This window comes from Mustela nivalis (assembly GCF_964662115.1).
Source record: "Mustela nivalis genome assembly, contig: HAP1_SCAFFOLD_3015, whole genome shotgun sequence".
Lineage (NCBI taxonomy): Eukaryota > Metazoa > Chordata > Mammalia > Carnivora > Mustelidae > Mustela > Mustela nivalis.
The window spans coordinates 9,532-29,451 of record NW_028133654.1 but is presented as its reverse complement, the minus strand read 5'-3'; the positions used below and the strand labels follow the sequence as shown (position 1 = coordinate 29,451).

At 53.3% G+C, this 19,920-nt stretch overlaps 1 protein-coding gene across 5 annotated transcripts; it reads left to right on the top strand.

The window, feature by feature from the left end:
* Positions 1–1,640: 1,640 nt before the first annotated feature.
* METTL22 (methyltransferase 22, Kin17 lysine) lies at positions 1,641–19,634 on the top strand. 5 transcript variants are annotated; one of them, XM_082751354.1, is made up of 11 exons: positions 1,641–1,746; positions 4,888–5,053; positions 6,488–6,844; positions 10,317–10,357; positions 10,447–10,591; positions 13,494–13,565; positions 14,962–15,015; positions 15,780–15,860; positions 16,074–16,176; positions 17,821–17,989; positions 19,526–19,634. In XM_082751354.1, exons 2-11 carry the CDS (start codon positions 4,948–4,950, stop codon positions 19,559–19,561), a joined length of 1,164 nt encoding a protein of 387 aa, XP_082607480.1. In that variant the 5' UTR covers positions 1,641–1,746; positions 4,888–4,947; the 3' UTR covers positions 19,562–19,634. The 5 variants fall into 5 exon arrangements, with proteins under 5 accessions (XP_082607480.1, XP_082607478.1, XP_082607479.1 ...); XM_082751352.1 differs by having other exon boundaries at positions 1,651–1,746; positions 19,342–19,634; XM_082751353.1 differs by lacking the exon at positions 14,962–15,015 and having other exon boundaries at positions 1,651–1,746; positions 19,342–19,634.
* Positions 19,635–19,920: the final 286 nt, after the last annotated feature.

Below are 19,920 nucleotides of genomic sequence, written 5' to 3'. Positions count from 1 at the left end.
GATTAAAGACCTACATGTGAGATCCGAAATCATAAAAATCCTAGAGGAAAACACAGGCAGTAACTTCCTTGACATCAGCCGTAGCCACTTCTTTATAGATATGTCTCCCGAGGAAAGGGAAACAAAAGTAAAAATAAACCACTGGAACTACATCAAAACAAATAGTTTCTGCACAGCAAAGGAAGCAATCAACAAAACTAAAAGGCAATCTATGGAATGTCTGCAAATGATTATCTGATAAGGGGCTAGCACCCAAAATATCTAAAGAACTTATACAATTCAACACTCCCCCCCGCAAAAAAAAATAATCTGAGTAAAAAATGGGCAGAAGACATGAACATTTTTCCAAAGGAGACACACAGATGGCCGACAGACACATGAAAAGATGCTCGACATCGTCCGGCAATCATGGAACTACAAATCAAAACCACGATGAGATACCACCTCACACCTGTCAGAATGGCTACAATCAACAACCCAAGAAGCAACAGGTATTGGCGAGGATGCCGAGAAAGAGGAACCCTCATGCCCTGTTGGTGGGAATCCAATCTGGTGCAGCCACTCTGGACAAGGGTACGGAGATTCCTCAAAAAAATTAAATAGAACTACCCTAAGATCCAGCACTGCTACTCCTGGGTATTTACCCATGGAACACAAGAGCATTCATTCAAAGGGATACATGCACCCTTTGTTACAGCAGCATTGATTGCTGCTATTTACAAGGGCCAAGATACTGAAGCAGCCCAAGTGTCCACCGACTGACTGACGAATGGATGATAGAAAATGGAATATTATTCACCCATCAAAAAGAATGAAGTTGCCATTTGCAATGACATGGAATGAGCTAAAGAGTACGATGCTGCGTGAAATAAATCAGTCACAGAAAGAGAAATATCATAGGATCTCGCTCATACGTAGCATTTAAGAAATGAAACAAATGAGCAAAGGAAAGAGAGAGAGAGAGGGAAACCAAGAAACAGACTCTTAACTATAGAGAACAAATTGTTGGGGGGGGGGTGGGCGGGGCTGGGGATTAAAGAGGACACATATAACGGTGAAAAAAATACAAACAAATTTACAAAAATAAAAAGCTTCTCAAAAAAATTTATATATATATATATATATATATATATATATATATACAACTTCTAAGTTGAGCTGCTGATGCTAACTGCTTTACAAGCATCGATCTCTGTCCCGTTTTGGACAGGGGTAAGTCCAGCGTGGGTTGCAGAGGCGAACCAGCAGCTTCCTCTCCCCCCATGCACTCAGACCCTAGTGCTGGAGGCGGGTAAGCAGGTCTCACGACCCGAGTCACAGGTGCTCGGACTGAGAAGAGCCCAGACACGGGTCTACATGAGCTGGAGAACGGGGACTCAAGGAAGTCTCCAGGAAGAGGTGACCACAAAGTAGGGCTGCCGCTGGGCCATAACTTACGGGAGGACCCTCGAGGCCCGACAAGGCAGGTCTGTGTCAGGCTCGTGAATGGCGAAAGGCACAAAGGACCGGGAACGAAGTCCCGCCGGTTCTAGCCACAGACGCGTACCGCGGACGCGGACGCCGCTGCCAGGGCAGCTCCCGCGCGGGGGGGTGGCGGGGAGGGAGGGGGAGGGCGTGGCCACGGCGCGGCGGCGGCCGGCGCGCCAGGAGGGGCGTGGCCGCGCCTGCGCAGGCCGCCTACTATGGCGGCTGCCTGAGCCGGGTCCCTGTAGCATATCGTGGACTTCCTTCTGCAGCCCGTGGCAGGTAAGCTCTCGGGAGAGGCGGCAGGTTGGGGAGATTGCAGGGAGCCTCCTAGCAGGGCGCCTAACCTTGAAACAGAGCCCCCACCAACCTGGAGGCCGAGTCCCCACTGGGCCTCAGTGTCCCCCTGCCGAGCAATGGTGGTGGGAGAAAGAGCCCTGTTGTCGGGTGGGTTTCTGTCCGGGGTCCAATCAGCCCTCTCGGTTCCGGATTAAGAAGGGAGGGCGAGGGCGAGCTGTGACTGCCTTTTGAGAGGCGTTCAGGGAGGCGGCAAGACAAAAAGAGGAGTCCCGGAAGGGGAGGAGGTCCCTGGAGCCCCTGACTCCTGAGTCTGCGCGCCGCTACAGCCGCCCTGGACCGCGGTCCCTCCAGCTTCCCAGTCTTCACTCCCTGCGCTGCATTATCCCGCGCTGGGACACGAACTGTCCTAGAACTTCACCCAAATATCCATGGTTGAATGAGTGAGTTGAGTGGCACCTGGCAGAGGGAAAGCCTGGGAGGCGGGGACGTATTTCAGTCCTCAGATCCCAGCAAACTGCTTTTGGGCGGACCCTAGGGGAGAAAGGCTGAGAGCGTCTGAGTCTGGCCCCCACGGCTTTAGAGAGCCAAGCTGCTGCAGGATGAACCTGCAGCCCCAGGGAGGTCTGCAGGGGGGTGTCCCATCATCCCATCAGCAGTCTGGGTGTTCTTTTCCTCCTCTAGACGGCACTGAAGCACATCCAGTTGTATGTAGCATTCCCAGACAGAGACTCTGAGTCAGCTATTCCTGAGTAGAAAACTGTTGCCTTTTTCCATCTTCAATAAACACTCTTCAGTAATAACTATTATTGCTACAATGATCAGTATTCACTGGTTTTTTTTGTTTGTTTTTATTTTATTTTATTTTATTTTATTTTTAGTATTCACTGTTGTTATTTGTTATCCACTTACTATGCCCCGAACCCTAAAACCGGTCATTGTCTCATTTAATCCTCACACAGGCAGGGAGGTAGGTACAAGACACCTCTCTTCCCAGATAGCCTGATCCTTTAGAGGAGAAACCCTCTAAAGGGATTCCAATTCCTGGTACTCGGTTGTAGGGTACATTTCCAGGAAGTCTGGGTAGTTTGAATTTTAAAACTGAAAATTCAACTAGAAATGAAGAATTTGAGTTTTGTTTTTGTCTATACCTGAGAAAAAAGTTGGTGTGCAATTATAGTATTAGGCTCATCTGTGGGATATAGTTTTTCCAACAAAATTGCCCTATAGCAAGAAACAGCACCCTTTGGTTCATGTTTGATGTTCATAGTTTCAATCAGAGAGGATTTTTTTTCCCCAAAAACTATATGTAAGAAGTTCTCAGTTTTCCCCCAGGACATCTTGCAGTCCTGGGAAAGCCACAACTAACTTGGAGACATTTAGTCCCCTTTTTGGATGCAGCCTAATTTTCCAGTCCTCGCTGGTTGAGGGCTTTTGCCTGAGTGAGGATGGAGCATTTCTCCTCTGTCACCTTCACCGCCACCATGAAATCCTATATCATTTTTCTAGGTTCACAGCCTCACTTCACAACCCACTGGCTTTATGCTGGCTTCTAGCGTCAGGTGGGAAAGCCAGCCTGGAAACTAATTTAACAATGGGCCAGCTTTTCACAAAAATTTTTTGTGTAGATACAACTTTGGCTTCCCCGTGGCAAGTCTTTAAATGTAGGAACTCCAGTGATGTGTGCTCAGACTGTGAGGACAGCCTGGGTTATGATGATCCCATTTTCCAGCTGAAGAACTAGAGGCCCTAGAGGTTTCATGGCAGGCCTAGGACATACAGCTAGTGCACACACCTACCCAGGTAGGAACAGCTCCTATAGGAGGTCAGGGTTTATGGACAGGTTTGAGCCAAATGTCTAAAACCAACCCCATCACAAGGAATTAACAACTGCTGTGGGCCATGGACTCTGCTCAGTTCTTTACAACCCAGGAACCCTTCAGGGTGAGAATATAGCTGAAGGAACAGGCCCAGAGAGGTGAAGTGATTTCTCCCAAGTCACATAGCCACAAAGTGGGAGCCTGGGGTTTACACCTGCCCCGCCGAGCATCCCAGCCCATGACTCTGCAAGTTGCTGCATTGAGTGAAGTCCTGTCCTTTCTCAAGCACCTACTTTAATGCTTTCTGATGAGGCAGAACATTTGGTTGGAGAGAGAGCCTTCCTGTTTTGACCCTTTTGCCTCAGGTGTGGTTTTCCACACTTGGGTTATTGCTGTGTGTTGCCCACGTAATTTTCCGCATCTGCACATCACCAGTATGGTGATTGCCTTGGTTGCTTTTCCTTTGATACGACTCCCCTCCCCTTTTAATGTCAAAAGAATGTTTTCAAGCAGCAAATTTGGGCCGCAGGAGTCAACTTCTAGAATTAAAAAAAAACTAAAGGGGAAGTCCCTAAACGCAAAGTGTAAATTGTGGTTGAATACTGTTTTAGGAAAAACCAGCAATAAAGGATATTTGCATGAGAAATGGAGAAAATCGGCTATGGATAGTGATGAGGTTTTAAATGGTGAAAGGGAATATGGATAGTGATGAGGTTTTAAATGGTGCAAGGGAACCGTAAATGGTCTTAGATCTGCTAATGGGCTTATGGTTATGTGACAGCATGTCTTAAGAGACACGGTAGAGGAATTTGAGATAAAACGTGATGTCTAGAATTCCCTTTCAGTTCAGGGGAGCAAAAACCCAGGTAGACAGATCACTCGACCCCATATGAAAAGGCGTTCATCACTGGATCTAAGCAGTGGGTATATGGCTGTATATTATGCTGTCCACTCAACTTTCTTGTCTGTTTGAATATTTTCATGATAAAAAAGTTGGAAAAATTTGAAAGGAAAACTTTCCTTTATCAGTATTAATCAGTATAAATGGAAATTCAGATCCTTTGCCATAAATAAAAGATTCCTGTGAAAATGAACACACTGCAAACAAAATAACACAATTCTAGCTGGATTCTTTTCCCTTGCAAAGGCCCTGAGACTTTCTCCTTTAGGAAAAATAAAAGAGAATTGAAAAAGGGGAGCATATTCTCCTGGGGTGATGCAAAACTGTTTACCACCAGGCTGGGGAGTGTTTACACTTGATCCCCTTTGGAACCAGCTGTCCTGAGGACTTGATCTTGCCTTCCAGGTGCTGCTGTCCCATGATTCATGTAGAGCCCAGCCATGGTAGCTGGCCCCCACCCCAGCCATGGACGAGGTCACCTTCAAAAGTGACACTGTGCTCTCAGATGTCCACCTCTACACCCCGAACCACAGGCACCTCATGGTGCGGCTGAATGGCATGGGACAGCCTGGTAAGGTCCAGGACACGTGCAGAGGGGCCCAGCACTCCGTGGATCTCATTTTGTTTTCTGCTTTCTCATATTCCTCTTTTTGGGTAAAAGACTAGGTAGATTGCATTGTTCAACCGTTACCCTCACGCCACTTCCTAAGTACCCTTGTTGCATTGAGTGAAGTCCTGTGCTTTCCTGAGCACCTACTTTGTGCAAGATTGGGGGGTGGGTGGGCAGGACTTGATGCTGGAAATGTAGAAGGGAATGAGCCAAGCCCTGCCCTCAGGAAGCCCATGTTCCGTTCAGGAGACAGGGTTCAGGCTTCCATTGCCCCACCCCAGGTCAGCCCCCTTTGTCACTAGGCTGGGGGCCTCCAGCTCCTCCCACCAGAGCTCCCTGGCTTTGCTCTGCACACCCTCTGCCTACTCATCTCCGCAGCAACCAAGGGGATCTTTTGAAAATCCAGATCACATCAGCACCCTGATTTAGGCCCTCCAGTGGCTCGGCCTGGCTCTTAGAATAAAATCAGACTTTTCACCCCAGCCTGTGAAGCCCAGCCCAACACAGGCCTTGCCTGTGTGTTCACATTTAACCTTTCTCTGCTCCTTTCTATCCATACACTGCACACACTTCTTCCCTCCGTGCCTTTGTCCTTGCTGCTGTTTAACCTAGAAGGTTCTTCCCTCCCAGCCCTGACTCCAAACGTCACTCCACACAGGTCCTCCCTGGCCATCCTCCCCAGCTTTGATCACCCTGTATTAGCTTGTCGTGGTGTGATTAATACTCCACTTTCCCTTGTGACCCAGTTTGGACCCTAAATTCAGGAGCCAGAGTTCCAGAACAGATCAGTGGCTGGCCTGGGGTTAGGTATCCTGGGGAGATAGAGGACTGTAGTCCAGAACTGTCCTCTCGAACCCTTGCACCCCTACCTCCAGCCCACCTCTCTGGAACACACACACTTATTGAAACTTGTCTCAGTGACGTTCTAGTCACCGGATGGGGAAGGCTACTCGGTGTCCTTGTCCTGTTCTCCAGCCCTTAGGAGGTAGAACAGTGTAGTACAAAGTGCACGAGTTTAGGAGTCGGGCGAACTGGGTTTGGGTTTTGCCTCAGCTATGTCAAAAGCTGTGCGGCCTTGTCAGCTCCCTTAACTTCCCGAAGCCTCAGTTTCCACGTTTGTAAAGAGTAGCTGGCACCCTTGTCTTCATAGCAGCAGGGAGGGCTAAGATAGTGGGGGCCGAGCACCTTCACTGTAGATGCTCATCAGATGGTAGCTGCTGTCCGTGGCCCCAGCTTCTTGGCTGAGCCAAATGGGCCTTTTCTGTGGCCATTACTAGGCCTCCACCAGGAGGTCTCCAGCAGACTTTGAAACTCTGTCCGGGTGGGAATCAGATTTTCTGCAAGGAGGAGACAGCTTGGAGATAATTCTCCTTTTGTGTTTGTCTTGCCTTCCAGTTTTCCTGTCCCAGTTCAAGCTTCTGTGGAACCAAGACTCTCAGACAGACTCCGGGGCTGAAGGTGGCCGTCATGGCATGGGTCCTGCAGAGCAGACCTCGCCCTCTGGGCCAGACAGCACCAGGCCCCCTCTGGGGAGTGGCTGCAGTAGTGACGCCACCAGCCAGGAGGGGGTGGGAGCTCGGCTTGATGAGGACGGGGATTTGGACGTCGAGAGGAGACCGCGGGCAGCTTCGGACGCCGAGCCAGCAGAGCCTCCAAGAGACAAGGTACATCCCACGATTCTAACACAGGAGGAAGATGACCCCCTGGCAGACGAAGCACGAGAGAGCAGCCCCCAGGATGTCCTCAGAATAGGTGAGTCCAGGTCGGCTCGCCTGCCACCGGTGCGGCACTGTAGTGTGGATCAGGGCGCAGGGCGTTTGCTCATGGGCTCTGTGTGCAGGCCCGGGCCAGGGTGTAGTGGAATCAGGCGAGTTACCAGAAGTGGCGACACTGAAACTGAGCTCAGGTAGTGCCACTGCCAGCAGGAGGAACTGTCTGGGACGCACAGGTCCCTCTCCTGCTCCCCATTGTTCTCAGGATACAGTCCAGGCAACTGGGCCTTGCCTGACACGGCTCTGCTCAGTGCTCCCCCTCCATGCTCTTTCTCACCTGTGGGCCTGTGCTGTGTTCCACTTCCTTCCTGGAGGGCCTGCCCCCAACCTCTTCTCCCACCCTCCCTGCCTACCTTCCATTCTGTCTTCAGTCTTTTCTTCTCCTCTCCTTCCTTCCTTCCTTCCTTCCTTCCATGCCCATCACAGAGCCCGGTATGGGGCTTGAACCCACAACCTTAGATCAGGACCTGAGCTGAGATCAAGAGTTGGATGCTTAACTGACTGAGCCAGTCAGGTACTTCCTGCTCCCAGCCTCATGTTTCCTAACACATTCCTAGTTGCACATATCCCAGCCTCGCTGTTGCCTCCCCTGGGGAGCCCTGCTGCCACCACCTCCCACATCAGTGTTTTGATTCAACTCAGCATGCTGGAGCTGTGGCTCAGGGTAGAGTTGCTGGAAGACTCAGCAGCAGCAGGGTGCCATGGGAGATTCTGGAGCCGGAGCGTGGCAGGGAGAGAGGGAGGTAGACCAGAATCGATCTAGAGGAGGCCTGCAGGCCAGTCGGAGGGACCGGGCGCTAGAAGATGCCTGGGAAGGGGGGGTAGGGATGTGGCAGGAGTGGGGTGGGAACGAGTTCCAGTGGGTGTGGAGAAGCAGCAGCAAGTGTCTTCCGCCGGGCAGAGGGGTGTGGTGACACCAGGATTTTAGATCCTGGAAGCGGTGCATTAGAAATGCCAGTATTGATGGGAAGCTGGAGCAGGAAGTGGGCCAGTGATGTTAAGTACCTGTCATGTTTAGACGTTTGACCTACCTCACTTTATAAAAAGAAGACTCTACAGCCCTCCTCTGGGGCTCAGGAGGTGTATACAGATAGCAAGCCACAAGCCTGACACCCCACAGCTGGGGGGCAGTGAAGAAGGTTCTGAATCCATGTCCATCTCCACAGCCAGGACTGTTGCCTCCCCTGGCATTGCTCATCTCGGGGGAAAGCACTCTGTGTTGAGTCTGATCAATGCGTCTGAGGCCCCCATAAGCCTGGACACTGGCATGGGTCAGGGGCACAGGGTCACTTAGGGCACTCTGAAAAACACCAGCGCTCTTATCCATCCACACGTCCATGCAACAGGTAGTTAGTGAGTGCCTGCTCGGAACCAAGCAGGCTGTGTTCTAGTCCATTCCATTAAGGGTGATGTGGAATTCACACCAGAACCCTACTCCATGTTTTCCATGATTACCTCTGTTCCTCATAGCCTTTCCAGGGAGGAGCCTTCCGGTTTCACAGAGGTGGGAACAGAGATCAGAGAGGGTGAGGAACTTGCCCCAGGTCACACAGCCAGTTAGTGGCAGAGTGACAGTTTGTATCTAGGTCTGTCTGATTTCAGAGCCCATGTTCTTTTTGGGGTTTTTTTCTTGTTTGTTTATTTTTCATATTTTATTATTTACTTGACAGAGAGAGCACAAGCAGGTGGAATAGCAGGCAGAGGGAGAGGGAGAAGCAGACCCCACTGAGCAGGGAGCCTGCTGTAGGACTCGATTCCAGGACCCTGGGATCATGACCCTGAGCCGAAGGCAGACACAACCAACTGAGCCACCCAGGCGCCCCACCACAGCCTGTGTTTTTATGTCATGTTGGGAAGTTCTGTCCCAGGGGGCCTGGGGGTCCTCGGGGGCCTGTGGTGGCTCATTTTGCTCTCAGCCTTCACTTAATCGGCCTTCCTGCGAGAGGAGTGGCAGACTTGGTTATTCCGTACAGAGGGTTCAGCCTCTGGTGTCTGGGTGTTTAACGTCCTGGGAATGTATCCTGCAGGCTGCAAGGTCCCACAGCAGAAGTCCCGTGTATGGTCAGGTTTCCGGCCCGCCCATCTCACAGACTCATGGTAAGGCCCTTCTTTTCAGCATGCCGTCAGTCCTTCCCACCCCGGAGAGAGCTCGTGGCAAGGCGATTAAATGCTTGAGCTGCAGGGATAACCCCCGGGTGTTCCACCCCCAGCTGTATGCGTCCATCTGGGAAGGGACCAGGTCTTGGACTCTGGTGCCCTGCAGAGCTAGGCTTTGACCCACCTCAACCCTTCGTGAGCCAGGTGACCTTTGACAAGTGTCTTGCCCACCCAGAGACTGTGTTTGCACCTATAAACTGGGGCTCAGGATACTGCCCTTTGGTGATCATTTAATAAGTAATGCCCAGTATGTGCCTGTACGGGGCCTCGTACAGAGCATTTGTCAGTCTCCTGACCATCGTTTTCCTCTGACCTATAGACCAGGTCATTGTTTTCCAGCTATGGGCCCATCTGAGACACCAATTAAAAAGTACCCAGAGGGGAGGGACACCTAGCTGGCTCAGTCAGTTGAGTTCCTGACTCTTGATCTCAGCTCAGGTCTTGATCTCAGGGTCATGATGTCAGATCCCGCATTGGGGGACCAAACACCAGAGGCGTGCAGGCTGCCCCCCTCACCTCGTAGGGCAGAGCCTCGGGGAGGCTGCTTCCGATCCTACGGGTCTGAGCCCTGCCTCAGTCCCTCAGTCCCTTCTGTTCCGTTGTAAGCATGTAGTCTGATGCAGGCAAGTCTGGCGTGCACGTGGAGCACCCCCGCACTGCGCATGTGTTGTGCGTGTTTTTATTTGACAGCCATCCTCTACCTGCTTCAGAACGCGCCAGCCAGTTCATTACCAGCCAAGATGTTTGCCACGTTCCTTTTTCCCTTTGGTCTCCTATTTCTGTTCTCTCCCCCGCCCTCCATGCCACCACCAGATTTTATCCTAATACATTTTGTGCTTGAGAATACACCTTCCCATAGTTCATCTGAAATAGGATATATACTCAAACTGACTTTGTTGACGTCTGTTGTGGTTCTAAGTGTAAGAAACATGCAGAATGCACCATGACTGTTGTCAGCATAGAGCCGGCCCAGACGACATAAATACGCTGTGACTAGCGCGCAGTTACCGAGCACAGTAAAGTGAAGTCGGGGCTGGGGGTGGGTGGTGACCAGGCTGGTCCAGGACCTGCAGTGACCCTCATCTCTAGGCTGAGGGGTGGAGACACCCAGTTATGTGAGTGACGCTCACGCAGCCCCTCCCGACTGTCTCACGACCCGTGTCTCTGCCGCTCTGGAGAACGCTCAGCTCTAGCACCCATCCGGCCGTGTTTGCAGAATGCCACGCACCTCGTCTGTCTGTGTTCTGTCCGTCCCCATTTTCACGGCCCTTTCTCTTGGTTTCCATCCTGTCCAGAGCACACCATGGCCACCCCCCTGGAGGATGTTGGCAAGCAGGTGGGTAGGTCCTGTCCACTTCCTGTGGCCCCAAAGGGTCTCCCTGGAGCCTCACATCAGTTGTCATTCCTTGTCCGTCTCTCCCCCAGGTGTGGCGGGGTGCCCTGCTCCTGGCCGACTACATCCTGTTCCAACGGGACCTCTTCCAGGGACGCACCGTGCTGGAGCTCGGGGCGGGCACGGGGCTGGCCAGCATCATCGCAGCCACCGTGGCGCGTACCGTTTACTGTACAGGTAGGCCCGCCGTCGCAGGCTAAGGGGTAGTAGTCTCCTCACAGGGCCTGCTTGACTGTCAGGAAGTGAGGCAGAACAGCCAGAGATGGAACTCTGGCTGCTATTGACTTTTCCACACTTTTCCACTGGTTTTCTGCACCCTCTGCTGATTTCTCAGCAACGCGGGGAGAGCCCAGCACCGCCCGCAGGTGCAGGAGCACTAACAGTGCAGGAGGCCCCGCTGCCCTGCCCACATCTCTCACAGCCCACGGAAGCACGGAAGGCTCAGAAAACCAGGGGGGCTCCACCTTTTTATAAGGCTTGGAAACAGGCTTCATGGTGTTTTCCCTGGTATAGAAGTCTTGCCTACCACAGTACTTGCTTAGGAAGAACTTGCCTACTATAGTACTTGTCTCAGAAGTGGAAACTTCTTAGGACAGCAAGTCAAATTGACTCAGATTTTTACAATCCCCACATTCGTTCAATACTATGCAGTTTATCAAGTGTCCACTCTTTGCGGATATGGTCCAAGATGCAGGGGATCCAGGAGTGAATAAGACAGAGTCTCAGTCCTCCTAGAGCTTTAGAACCATTACTTGAACTGTTTGTGTATGGTTTGTTTTTGTTTTTTTTTTTAATCATCTTTCCCCTTTTTCTCTGAGTATACATACTCCCAAGTAGTAGCTGAAATTGGACTATGTATTCATAGTCCAAAATGCAGGAAAACATTTTTTCAAGAATATTTTCCAAAATCACTAGAAACTAGAAATATGACTTTTAATGATCAGATAATAGTTCATCTTTTTTTTTTTTTTTTTTTTTTTAACCATTTTCCTGTGTCTGGACATTTTGCTTGTTCCCATGTGCTTTGGTGTTTTTGTTTTTCTATTTGCAATTTTCTCAGTTGCCCTGCGGTGAACACCTTTGTTCACCATTGTCTGCTGATCCTGCGATTAGGTTCCTAGAAACAGGTCTGACCCTTTTTAAGCTTTTTTTTTTTTTTAATATTTTATGTATTTAACAGAGAGACAGCGAGAAAGGGAACACAAGCAGGGAGACTGGGAGAGGGAGAAGCAGGCCTCCCACTGAGCAGGGAGCCCGATGCGGGGCTCGATCCCAGGACCCTAGGACCATGACCCAAGTTGAAGGCAGATACCCAACGACTGAGCCACCCAGGCACTCCTTTTTTAAGCTTGTGATACATATTGCCAAGTGATTTCTTTCTCAGTTTTTATTTGAAGTAACGTTAGACTCACATAGAAGCTGCTGAAATGTGACAGAAAGTGCCATAGAATCCCCCACTCCCCCCGCCGCAGCAGTGATGGGATGTCATGTACCTGCAGTTCAGTGGTGACACCCAGACTTTTCCAAGGGCGTGATGCTCTCAACTACACCCACTCTAGCGTGTACCAGTTCATAAGAGGGAAGGATCTCATCGGGGGCGGGGTGGTCACTGCACTTTAAATCCTCAATGTCTGCAGAAAGGGGACATCTGCTGCTCTGCTTTGCATCTTGTTGATCCCCAGTTCCTGTCCCCACAGCACCCATTTTGTTGCTTCTGAGACAGGAAAGGGAAATTAGGGATCCCCCTGATGCTGGCACACTTTCCAGATACTGCGTTGGCCGCTGGCTGGGCATGCGCAGCGCAGCCCCCGGTTCCACTCCGTGCCAGGGCGCCTGTGAATTGTCAGCGAGCCCTTCCGAGAGTCAAGCCATCATGCACCACCCAAGAGCTTTGCCTGTGCCTCGTGCCCAACAACAGCATATACTCAAGTTGTCTTGTCCTTGAGAGGGGGTTTCCTGGCACAAAGAAGGGAGCTTGCATCTCCACGGCACCTTCTAGTTGGCAAAGCCTTTCATGGGCTTCAGCGCCTGCCGGTGACTTCACAGTGACCCTGGGCAGGAGTCAGGGACCCTGTCACCATCCTTCATCCAGATGGGCAGACTAAGAGTAAGGTCAAGCACTGGCCCCAGGTCATACACATGGCCACTGTCACCTGTGTGGGGGTGGGGGGTACACCCAGGGTTCAGACTGGTTTTCATGGAGCGGAGTCTGTGCCCTCCCTCAGGCCGGCAAAGGGATAATTGGGGGGCAGCCCCAGGGCTCTGGTCTCCCACTGCCACTCAGCCAAAGCTGCTCTCTCTTACCTGTTTTATATGTTAGAATCCCACAGAAGACCTATTTGAACAAAAGCTGCCATAAAGCCTTACAAGCTGCTAAACTGGTTGTGTGCTGTCAGGCACACACCATCAATGTTCTCTCTACCCAGTGGCCCCCGGAAAGGGATAGGTGTGTCCCAGGCTCTGCATGTTCCCTGGAATGGAGAGTCCTCAGTGGTGATGGGACGGGGTCAGGTCATCCACAGTCATAGTGAGCTGGGCAGATGTCACTCACACAGCTTTCTGTGCCTTTTAAGCGTACACTCTCCTAAGTAAAAATTAAGTTTTGGTAAAATACCCACAGCCCTGCACCCCCTGTCCCTTCAAGGATGCATAGTACTAAGGATTGGTTCTGCGCAAAGAAAGGGAAGCCCCACCACATCAGAGCACCGGGCAGCTCAGGAGAAATGGGTGGCCACAACAGCATGCCCGAGAGCACGCCCCCAGCATGTAGGAATCTGCTCTGTGTCTCAGGGAATCTCCTGAAAAAACCCATGCCTGTTTCTTTCATACACAGTCAAAACAGGCGCGCTCACCCCTTCCCTCTGGACTGCACAGTCCGTCCCCACCAGCCCTCTCACCTCTTACCAAAGGGAGAAGTGGTTAAAAAGGGCCTTCAAGTGAACATAGTTCATGTTGGCAGTAAACACACAGGAGAAACTTGACTTTCCATTTTGCACCTCTCTGCCGTCAGGCTGTCGACCCTGGAGATGAGAGTGCGGTGGTGGCCGGGGTTTCATGGCGTGCCCTTCTGTCGTTCCAGATGTCGGTGCAGATCTCTTGGCCATGTGCCAGCGAAACATTGCCCTCAACGGCCACCTGACTGCTGCTGGAGGTGAGGCCCAGCGGCTCTTCCCCGTGGGAGGGAGGCCTTTCTGTTCGGGGGTGGGACGAACACCCTGTACCGTGACCCTGGGAGCTGGGTGTGCAGACCCGGGTGAGCCACAGTCCCTGGGCTTCACGGAGCTCCGCATCCGACGATTCTGTGCTTGCGTCATCCGCTCGTCCCTTGCCCACTGCCGCGTCCTGCTTTAGCTCTCCCCCTCCTGGACCTCACATCAGCCCCCTCCTGATCTCCTGGCTTCTTGTCTGACCCACCAAGGCTGTCCTCGATGCAGCATCTAGAATGACCTTTCAAAACGCAGGCCAGGCGCTTCACTGCACACTGGGGTGACGTCCAGGCTGCCAAACCTCCTAGTCCGACCCCTGCCTCCTTTTCCGGCCTGGCCCCGATGGCCTTGCTGTCCACCCCCATCCCGCCCTGTCCAGCGAGCCGAGCACTCAGTTCTCGTGCTCTTCCCTCTGCCCTGACCACCCTCCCACCCTCGTCTGCCTGATTGGTGGATTTCTGTAGCACCCGCAGAAATGAGCTGACATGAGAGATGCTGGCAGCTTCTCCTCCCCGGACTTCCTGTCCAGACCTTCTCCGAGCAGCCCAGGCGTCACTTACCTGCTCAGATCAGGTCACTCCAGCCCTCGGGCTTCAGAGCCTTCCGAGGTCTCCCATTGCTGTCTGAGAGGACACTGAGCCTTTCTGCCTGCCCCAGATCTCGGAGCGGTCTGGCCCTGTCGTCTGTAGCCCCTGCCTCCCAGGACCCGCTCCGTGCCGGCCGTCCTGGCCTGTCTGAGGGTCCCGCCCCCTCATGTCAGTTCCTCACCATACTCAGATCCCCAGACCTCCAGACGAGGTCACAGTTCCCTACCAGAGCCTCATTTCACCTCAGACCTTTGCATTTTGACATCTGTGCAACCAGTTGAGAGGTATCTGCCACCCCACTCGGCCACACGCTCCACGGGGCAGGCGCCTGTCTACGTGATCCCCCGTCACATCACTGAATGCCCCGTCAACACGAACTGGAAGGGAGGAGCAGACATGACTCACCTTCTCTTTGAAGCCTCCCCTGACACCCCAGGCTGCAGCCAGAGCTCCTGCCTCCTCCTGTCGCCCTGGCACATATCCAAGCTGTGCTTTGACCACGTGGCCTGGTGGATGCACATTGGTCGGCCAGCCTCTCCTGCGCTGCTGGTCCCCGAGGACAGGGACGCACCTTCTAAATCATTGTATTCCCTGTGTCCAATGCCAGACCAGAGACCTAGCACTCAAAATTTGTGCAGGGAAGGAGGAAGGTGGCGAGGATGTTGGAGGGACGGAGGGGTTTGGGCAGAGAACGGGAAGGGTTAGCCTGTTCTCTGTTTTGAGTTGGACATTCTGCTTGGTTTTGCTTTTGCAGGCGGTGTAGTTAAGGTCAAAGAACTGGACTGGCTCAAAGACGACCTGTGCACTGGTGCGCATCTCCCACATCCTGCCAGACTCACGGCCCTTTGTCCCACCTCTGGGATGTCAGCCCCATGGCCTGGGCTGGGCAGATGGTCCTGGCTGTCCCCACGGTCCCTTGGCTCACAGCCACTCCGCTCTATCAGCCGATGAATGACGGTTGCAGGCAGCTCCCACCTGCTCTGTCACTCAGACTGGCGGTGTCCCCGTACAGTAGGCACAGTAATCCCCGAGTTTAAGGTGAGGACGGATGCTCTGGGTTCAGCGCCTGCCCAGGGCTGGGAGGCAGCCTCCCAATACAGTGTTCTGTCCTCTGTCCATGGCGGGTAGTCAGCCTTGTGGCTTCAGAGCCAACTGGGTGGGAGAGTGTTCTACATTTATTATAGAGGCTGTTTTAGACCTGCATGCCTGGTTGCTCTTTGTATGAAAACTTCGGTCACCTGCCAAACATTGAGCACCTTAGGTGACCGACCTCCCCAGCAGTCCTTGAGGGCAGCGTCACTATGCCCATTCTGGTGCAGAGCTGAAACCTAGAGCGGTGAAACCCCTTTCTCGGGGTCACCCAGCAAGTTTGCGGGGGCAGCAGTACCTGCCTCTCAAGGCAGGCAGACCCCTGGCAGCCACATGGGCAGCTGTGGCCCTGAAGCTGGGGCACTAGGATTCAGACCTGCCTGGCGGGGCCCTCCATTCCAAGCTACCCCCAGCTCTGTTTCCTCTCCCGCAGCTTCTTTCAGCCTCAGAGCTGAACGTGCGCCACATGGCTTTTCTTCACAGACCCGGAGGTCCCCTTCAGCTGGTCGCAGGAGGACGTTTCCGACCTATACAGCCACACCACCATCCTGCTCGCGGCCGAGGGTAAGATGTCCCAGTCATGGTGACCACGCCCCTCGGGGAGCCCTCCCCGGGGCCCGGCCTCACCCATCTGCGGTTTTCAGCCTGTGAGCTGCTGCCACTGCACGTTCATGGCGACCAGGTGCAGTGTGCGGGGTCCCCTGAGGGACGGAGCTCCCTGAGGGACGGAGCTCCCTGACGGTTGCATTTTCCCGTTGCCCGGTTCCTTCCCCGCAGTGTTTTACGATGATGACCTCACCGACGCTCTGTTTAGAACGCTGTCCCGCCTCGTTCACAAACTGGAAAATGCCTGCACAGCCATTCTGTCTGTGGAGAAGAGGTGAGCTCTGTGCCCCCGAAAACCAGACACCCCCTTCTGAGCGCACTTAATAGTGTCGTCCTGTCACTTGCTCACTGAGCACTTGCTGGGTACCAGCAAATGCCACCCCTTACCCATGTGGCCTTCTGTCGTCTGCCTGCCCCCACCTCATCGGAGGAGAGAGGAAGGCCGGGGAGGGTAGCAGGGAACCCGTCACGGCTGACGTGTGAGCCGACGACCCGTAAACACACCCGTTCTCCAGAGCTGGCCCAGCGGCCACCACTCTGTCGAGGGCCTCTCTTTGTGAATGTCCCCTCTGTGACACCTCAGGGCCCCAGGAATGCCTGTCTTCTCCCAGTCCAGACGGAGCCCCTCCAGGACGTTTGCACTTGCACATCCTGAGGCATTAGGGCTCCCACTGAAGGCATGTCTGTTTTGTGGTGACACAGTACTGGACACTTGACACTGTTTTCTCCAATTCCTGTGCTGGGGCACAGCTCTTCTAAAAGCAATTGAAATAAAACCGGGGCCCCTGGCTGCCTCAGTCAGTAGAGCATGTGATTCCTGATCTTGGGGTCGTAAGTTCGGCCCCACATTGGGTGTAGAGATTACTTAAAAATAAAATCTTAAAAGGGAAAAAAAGCCATGAAGCCAACCCTACTTAACGACCCAGCAGTGCAGCATCTAGAAATCTGCCCTGGGGAAGTGATCATGGCTGTGTCGCCGCCGTCCCCCTGGGCGTATCCATCACAGAGCTGTTCACGCGGATAATATCAAGGAGCTTCTTCAGGGCACACAGGAGCAGTGGCAGCACATGGACCTTGCCTGGATCCTTATTTTATAGACAAAGGGAAACCTCGAGAGCCCTGCCCCTACTAGATACGGAAACAGTAAAGAATTATCCTCACATTTGTTTCAGGTGAAACAAAGAAACAAGATCCTTTATCTTATCGTGATACACATGGCTGTTTACAGAGGAGACGCTGTGATGGTTGGCATTAGCTTAACAATCCATCTGGGTGTGCGGGGAGGCAGAGACCACAGCAGCCATGAGGTTGAAGCTGGGATGGTTGATCATACTGTCAGAAATTTCTCGTAGTTAAAGATCTTGGAAAGAAAAGGGGAAAGAGCAAAGAATTTGAGTGTCAGGTTAAATCGTGTTGCAGGTTAAGGTGTAGAGGTGGCCGAGCGGCCCCACTGGGATGGCTCGGGAGGACACGCTCTGAAGTCACCCCTCTGATGGCTGCCCGCCCACCGCCTCCCAGCAGCCTTCTCTGCCCACTGCTCTCAGGCCCTGCCCTTCGTACACTCACTGCAGAAATGGTCTCGGGCACCCAGCATGCCGTCTGTGCCAGAGGAAGCAGGGGAGGCCGGCCGGCCGGCAGTGGTCTGCATCTGCCTCCTGCCCTGCTTTGTAGCTCAGGGCAGGGCCAGTCTTTTCGCGTGGTGGTATCCTAGCACCTGACTTTGACTCTCTGAGCCTCAGTTGCCACGTCTTTAAGATGGAAGCAGTGACCCTGTCTACCTCTCGGGCTCTCCTGCAGATTCAGGAAGGAAGCGCACTCAGGGCTCAGTACACCATAGGCACTCAGTGAAAATCCGCCGGTGGGAAGTGAGGTCAGGGAGCAGCATGTGAGGCATGCTGTGTCGGCTGCTTGTTTGCAGGCTGAACTTCACGCTCAGACACCTGGACGTCACGTGCGAGGCCTACGACCACTTCCGCTCCTGGCTGCAGCGGCTGGAGAGGCTCGCGGATGGCCGACTGCGCTTCGCAGTGGAGCCGGTGGAGGCCTCCTTCCCGCAGCTCCTGGTCTACGAGCGCATCCAGCAACTGGTAGGTGCGGCCCCCACCGTGTGTGGGCCCTTGTTGGTGTGTGCGACACTGCTGACCCTGGGGTCCTCCAGACATGGGCCCTGCACCCTTGTGCTGTCAGGACAGAGGAGCGCTAGCAGGCGAAGGCTGCAGTGGGGGCTCCGCATCTGCTGGTGGGTGTGAGGGCCAACCGTCACCTTGGACTTGAGGACATGTTCTTTCCCTGCGGGCAGTTCAGGCTCCAGAGGAAGCAGGGCCGAGCACAGGAGGTGGTTGATGGCACAGGAAGGCAGCGCGAGGGCACTTGGTGGGGTGCTCGATGCAGGAACCCCAAGAGGCCACATCTTCCCTGGAAATACGCCGGCCTCTCAGACTAGGCAGGCTTAGCTGATGACCCCTGGCCCTTCCGGCTGGGCACAGTGGGTCCATCAAACCAGGCCTCAGAGTCATTGTCCTAGTCACAGTCCACAGGCCAGGTACCATGCCGAGCTCCTTCCTCGGAGGATACCGGGACAGGGCAAGTCATGCCACCAGACAGCGGTAGAGCTGGGGCTTAATCCTATAGCCACGTCACTTCCTGTTACTCTTTTTAAACCCAGGTCAGGGGGAAATCAGAAACAAAATTACCCTTGAAAATCCCAAGAGCTACAAGTCCAAAGGTCTGAAATGAATGATTTGTTCTCTTTGCCTTGTGGCTGTGCCTTTTCTCTGGGTCTTTGGAGACCAGTCCTAGTTCTGAGGAGGAGGGGGGAGAGGGCTCTCTCGCAGGCTTCCCGTCCCGCTCCCCGAGCGAGCCCAGCTCTGGACTGTGTGATTGCGGTGCATGAGAAGCAGCGCTCTGTTTGTGGCTGCACCGCCTCCCCACCCGTCTCCCTGTGACGGCACCCAGTCTGCTTCGGCCTGGGGAGGACTCAGTTTCCACTAAGAAATTGGACTTTCTCCACTGGCCCGTGTCAGGAGGAGCACCACACGGCCACAAAAATCAGCTCCTTAAGAAATTCAGCAGTTGGGACGCCTGGGTGGCTCAGTTGGTTAAGCAGCTGCCTTCGGCTCAGGTCATGATCCCAGGGTCCTGGGATCGAGTCCCACATCGGGCTCCTTGCTCGGCAGGGAGCCTGCTTCTCCCCCTGCCTCTGTCTGCCTGTGCTCGCTCTCTCCCCCACTCTCTCTCTGATAAATAAATAAAATATTAAAAAAAAAAAAAAAAAGAAAGAAAGAAAGAAATTCAGCAGTCACGGGACATGGCACTTAAGATCTCCCCGAATGGAGAAAGGGCGACTAACTGCCATTCTTCTGGTCCATTTTGATTATGTGACATCCTCGTGTGTCTTGGATGAATGCCAAGACTTAGCCATCCCGCGTCTCTTCCACAGCGGGGCAGAAAGAGCAGCCCAAAGCCGCCAACCATCAGAAGCAGCCCCTCGCTCCCGCGCCAGCGCGCATGCTGCCCATGGTTCGTGTGCCGTGGGACTCTTGTCCTTTGCTGATTACTCCCTCTCTGACACTGTGAAGGCTCCTTTGTGAACCTCGGGAATCTGCTTTCTCTGTTTGCTGCAGGAGCTCTGGAAGATCTTTGTGGAACCAGTAACGTGACCTGTCGCATCCATGAGCGCGGCTTCTCAACTGTTCTCAGGATATGTTTCTAATAAAATCGAAAGCTCACCAAGTAACGTGTTTGAGATCGTATCATTTTTAAAATGTGAGAGATGTACTTTATATGCCCAGAACTGTTTGCTGGAGTCGCTGCTGTGTCCCAATAGCAGCCAGAGAACATTCTTGCTCTGCCTGTTTTCCGTGCTGCCGGCTTGTCGCGTGTGCGCTGGGATGTCTCAAGAGGTGTGGCCAGGTGGGGCAGGTGTTCTCAGCTTGACTGCACCTGAGTCAGGCGCTTCAGGTTCCCTGGCGGGCAGGGGACTTGGGGCCACTGACATTTAGTGCTCCTCGGTGTTAAC

What these genes read in the sequence shown, in the direction of transcription:
- METTL22 (XM_082751352.1), top strand. Translation starts at nt 4,948, where the DNA reads ATGGACGAGGTCACCTTCAAAAGTGACACTGTGCTCTCAGATGTCCAC. An exon ending in TGGAGGATGTTGGCAAGCAG is followed by an intron (nt 10,358 to 10,446) that starts GTGGGTAGGTCC and finishes TCTCTCCCCCAG; the next exon opens with GTGTGGCGGGGTGCCCTGCT. An exon ending in CCACCTGACTGCTGCTGGAG is followed by an intron (nt 13,566 to 14,961) that starts GTGAGGCCCAGC and finishes TTGCTTTTGCAG; the next exon opens with GCGGTGTAGTTAAGGTCAAA.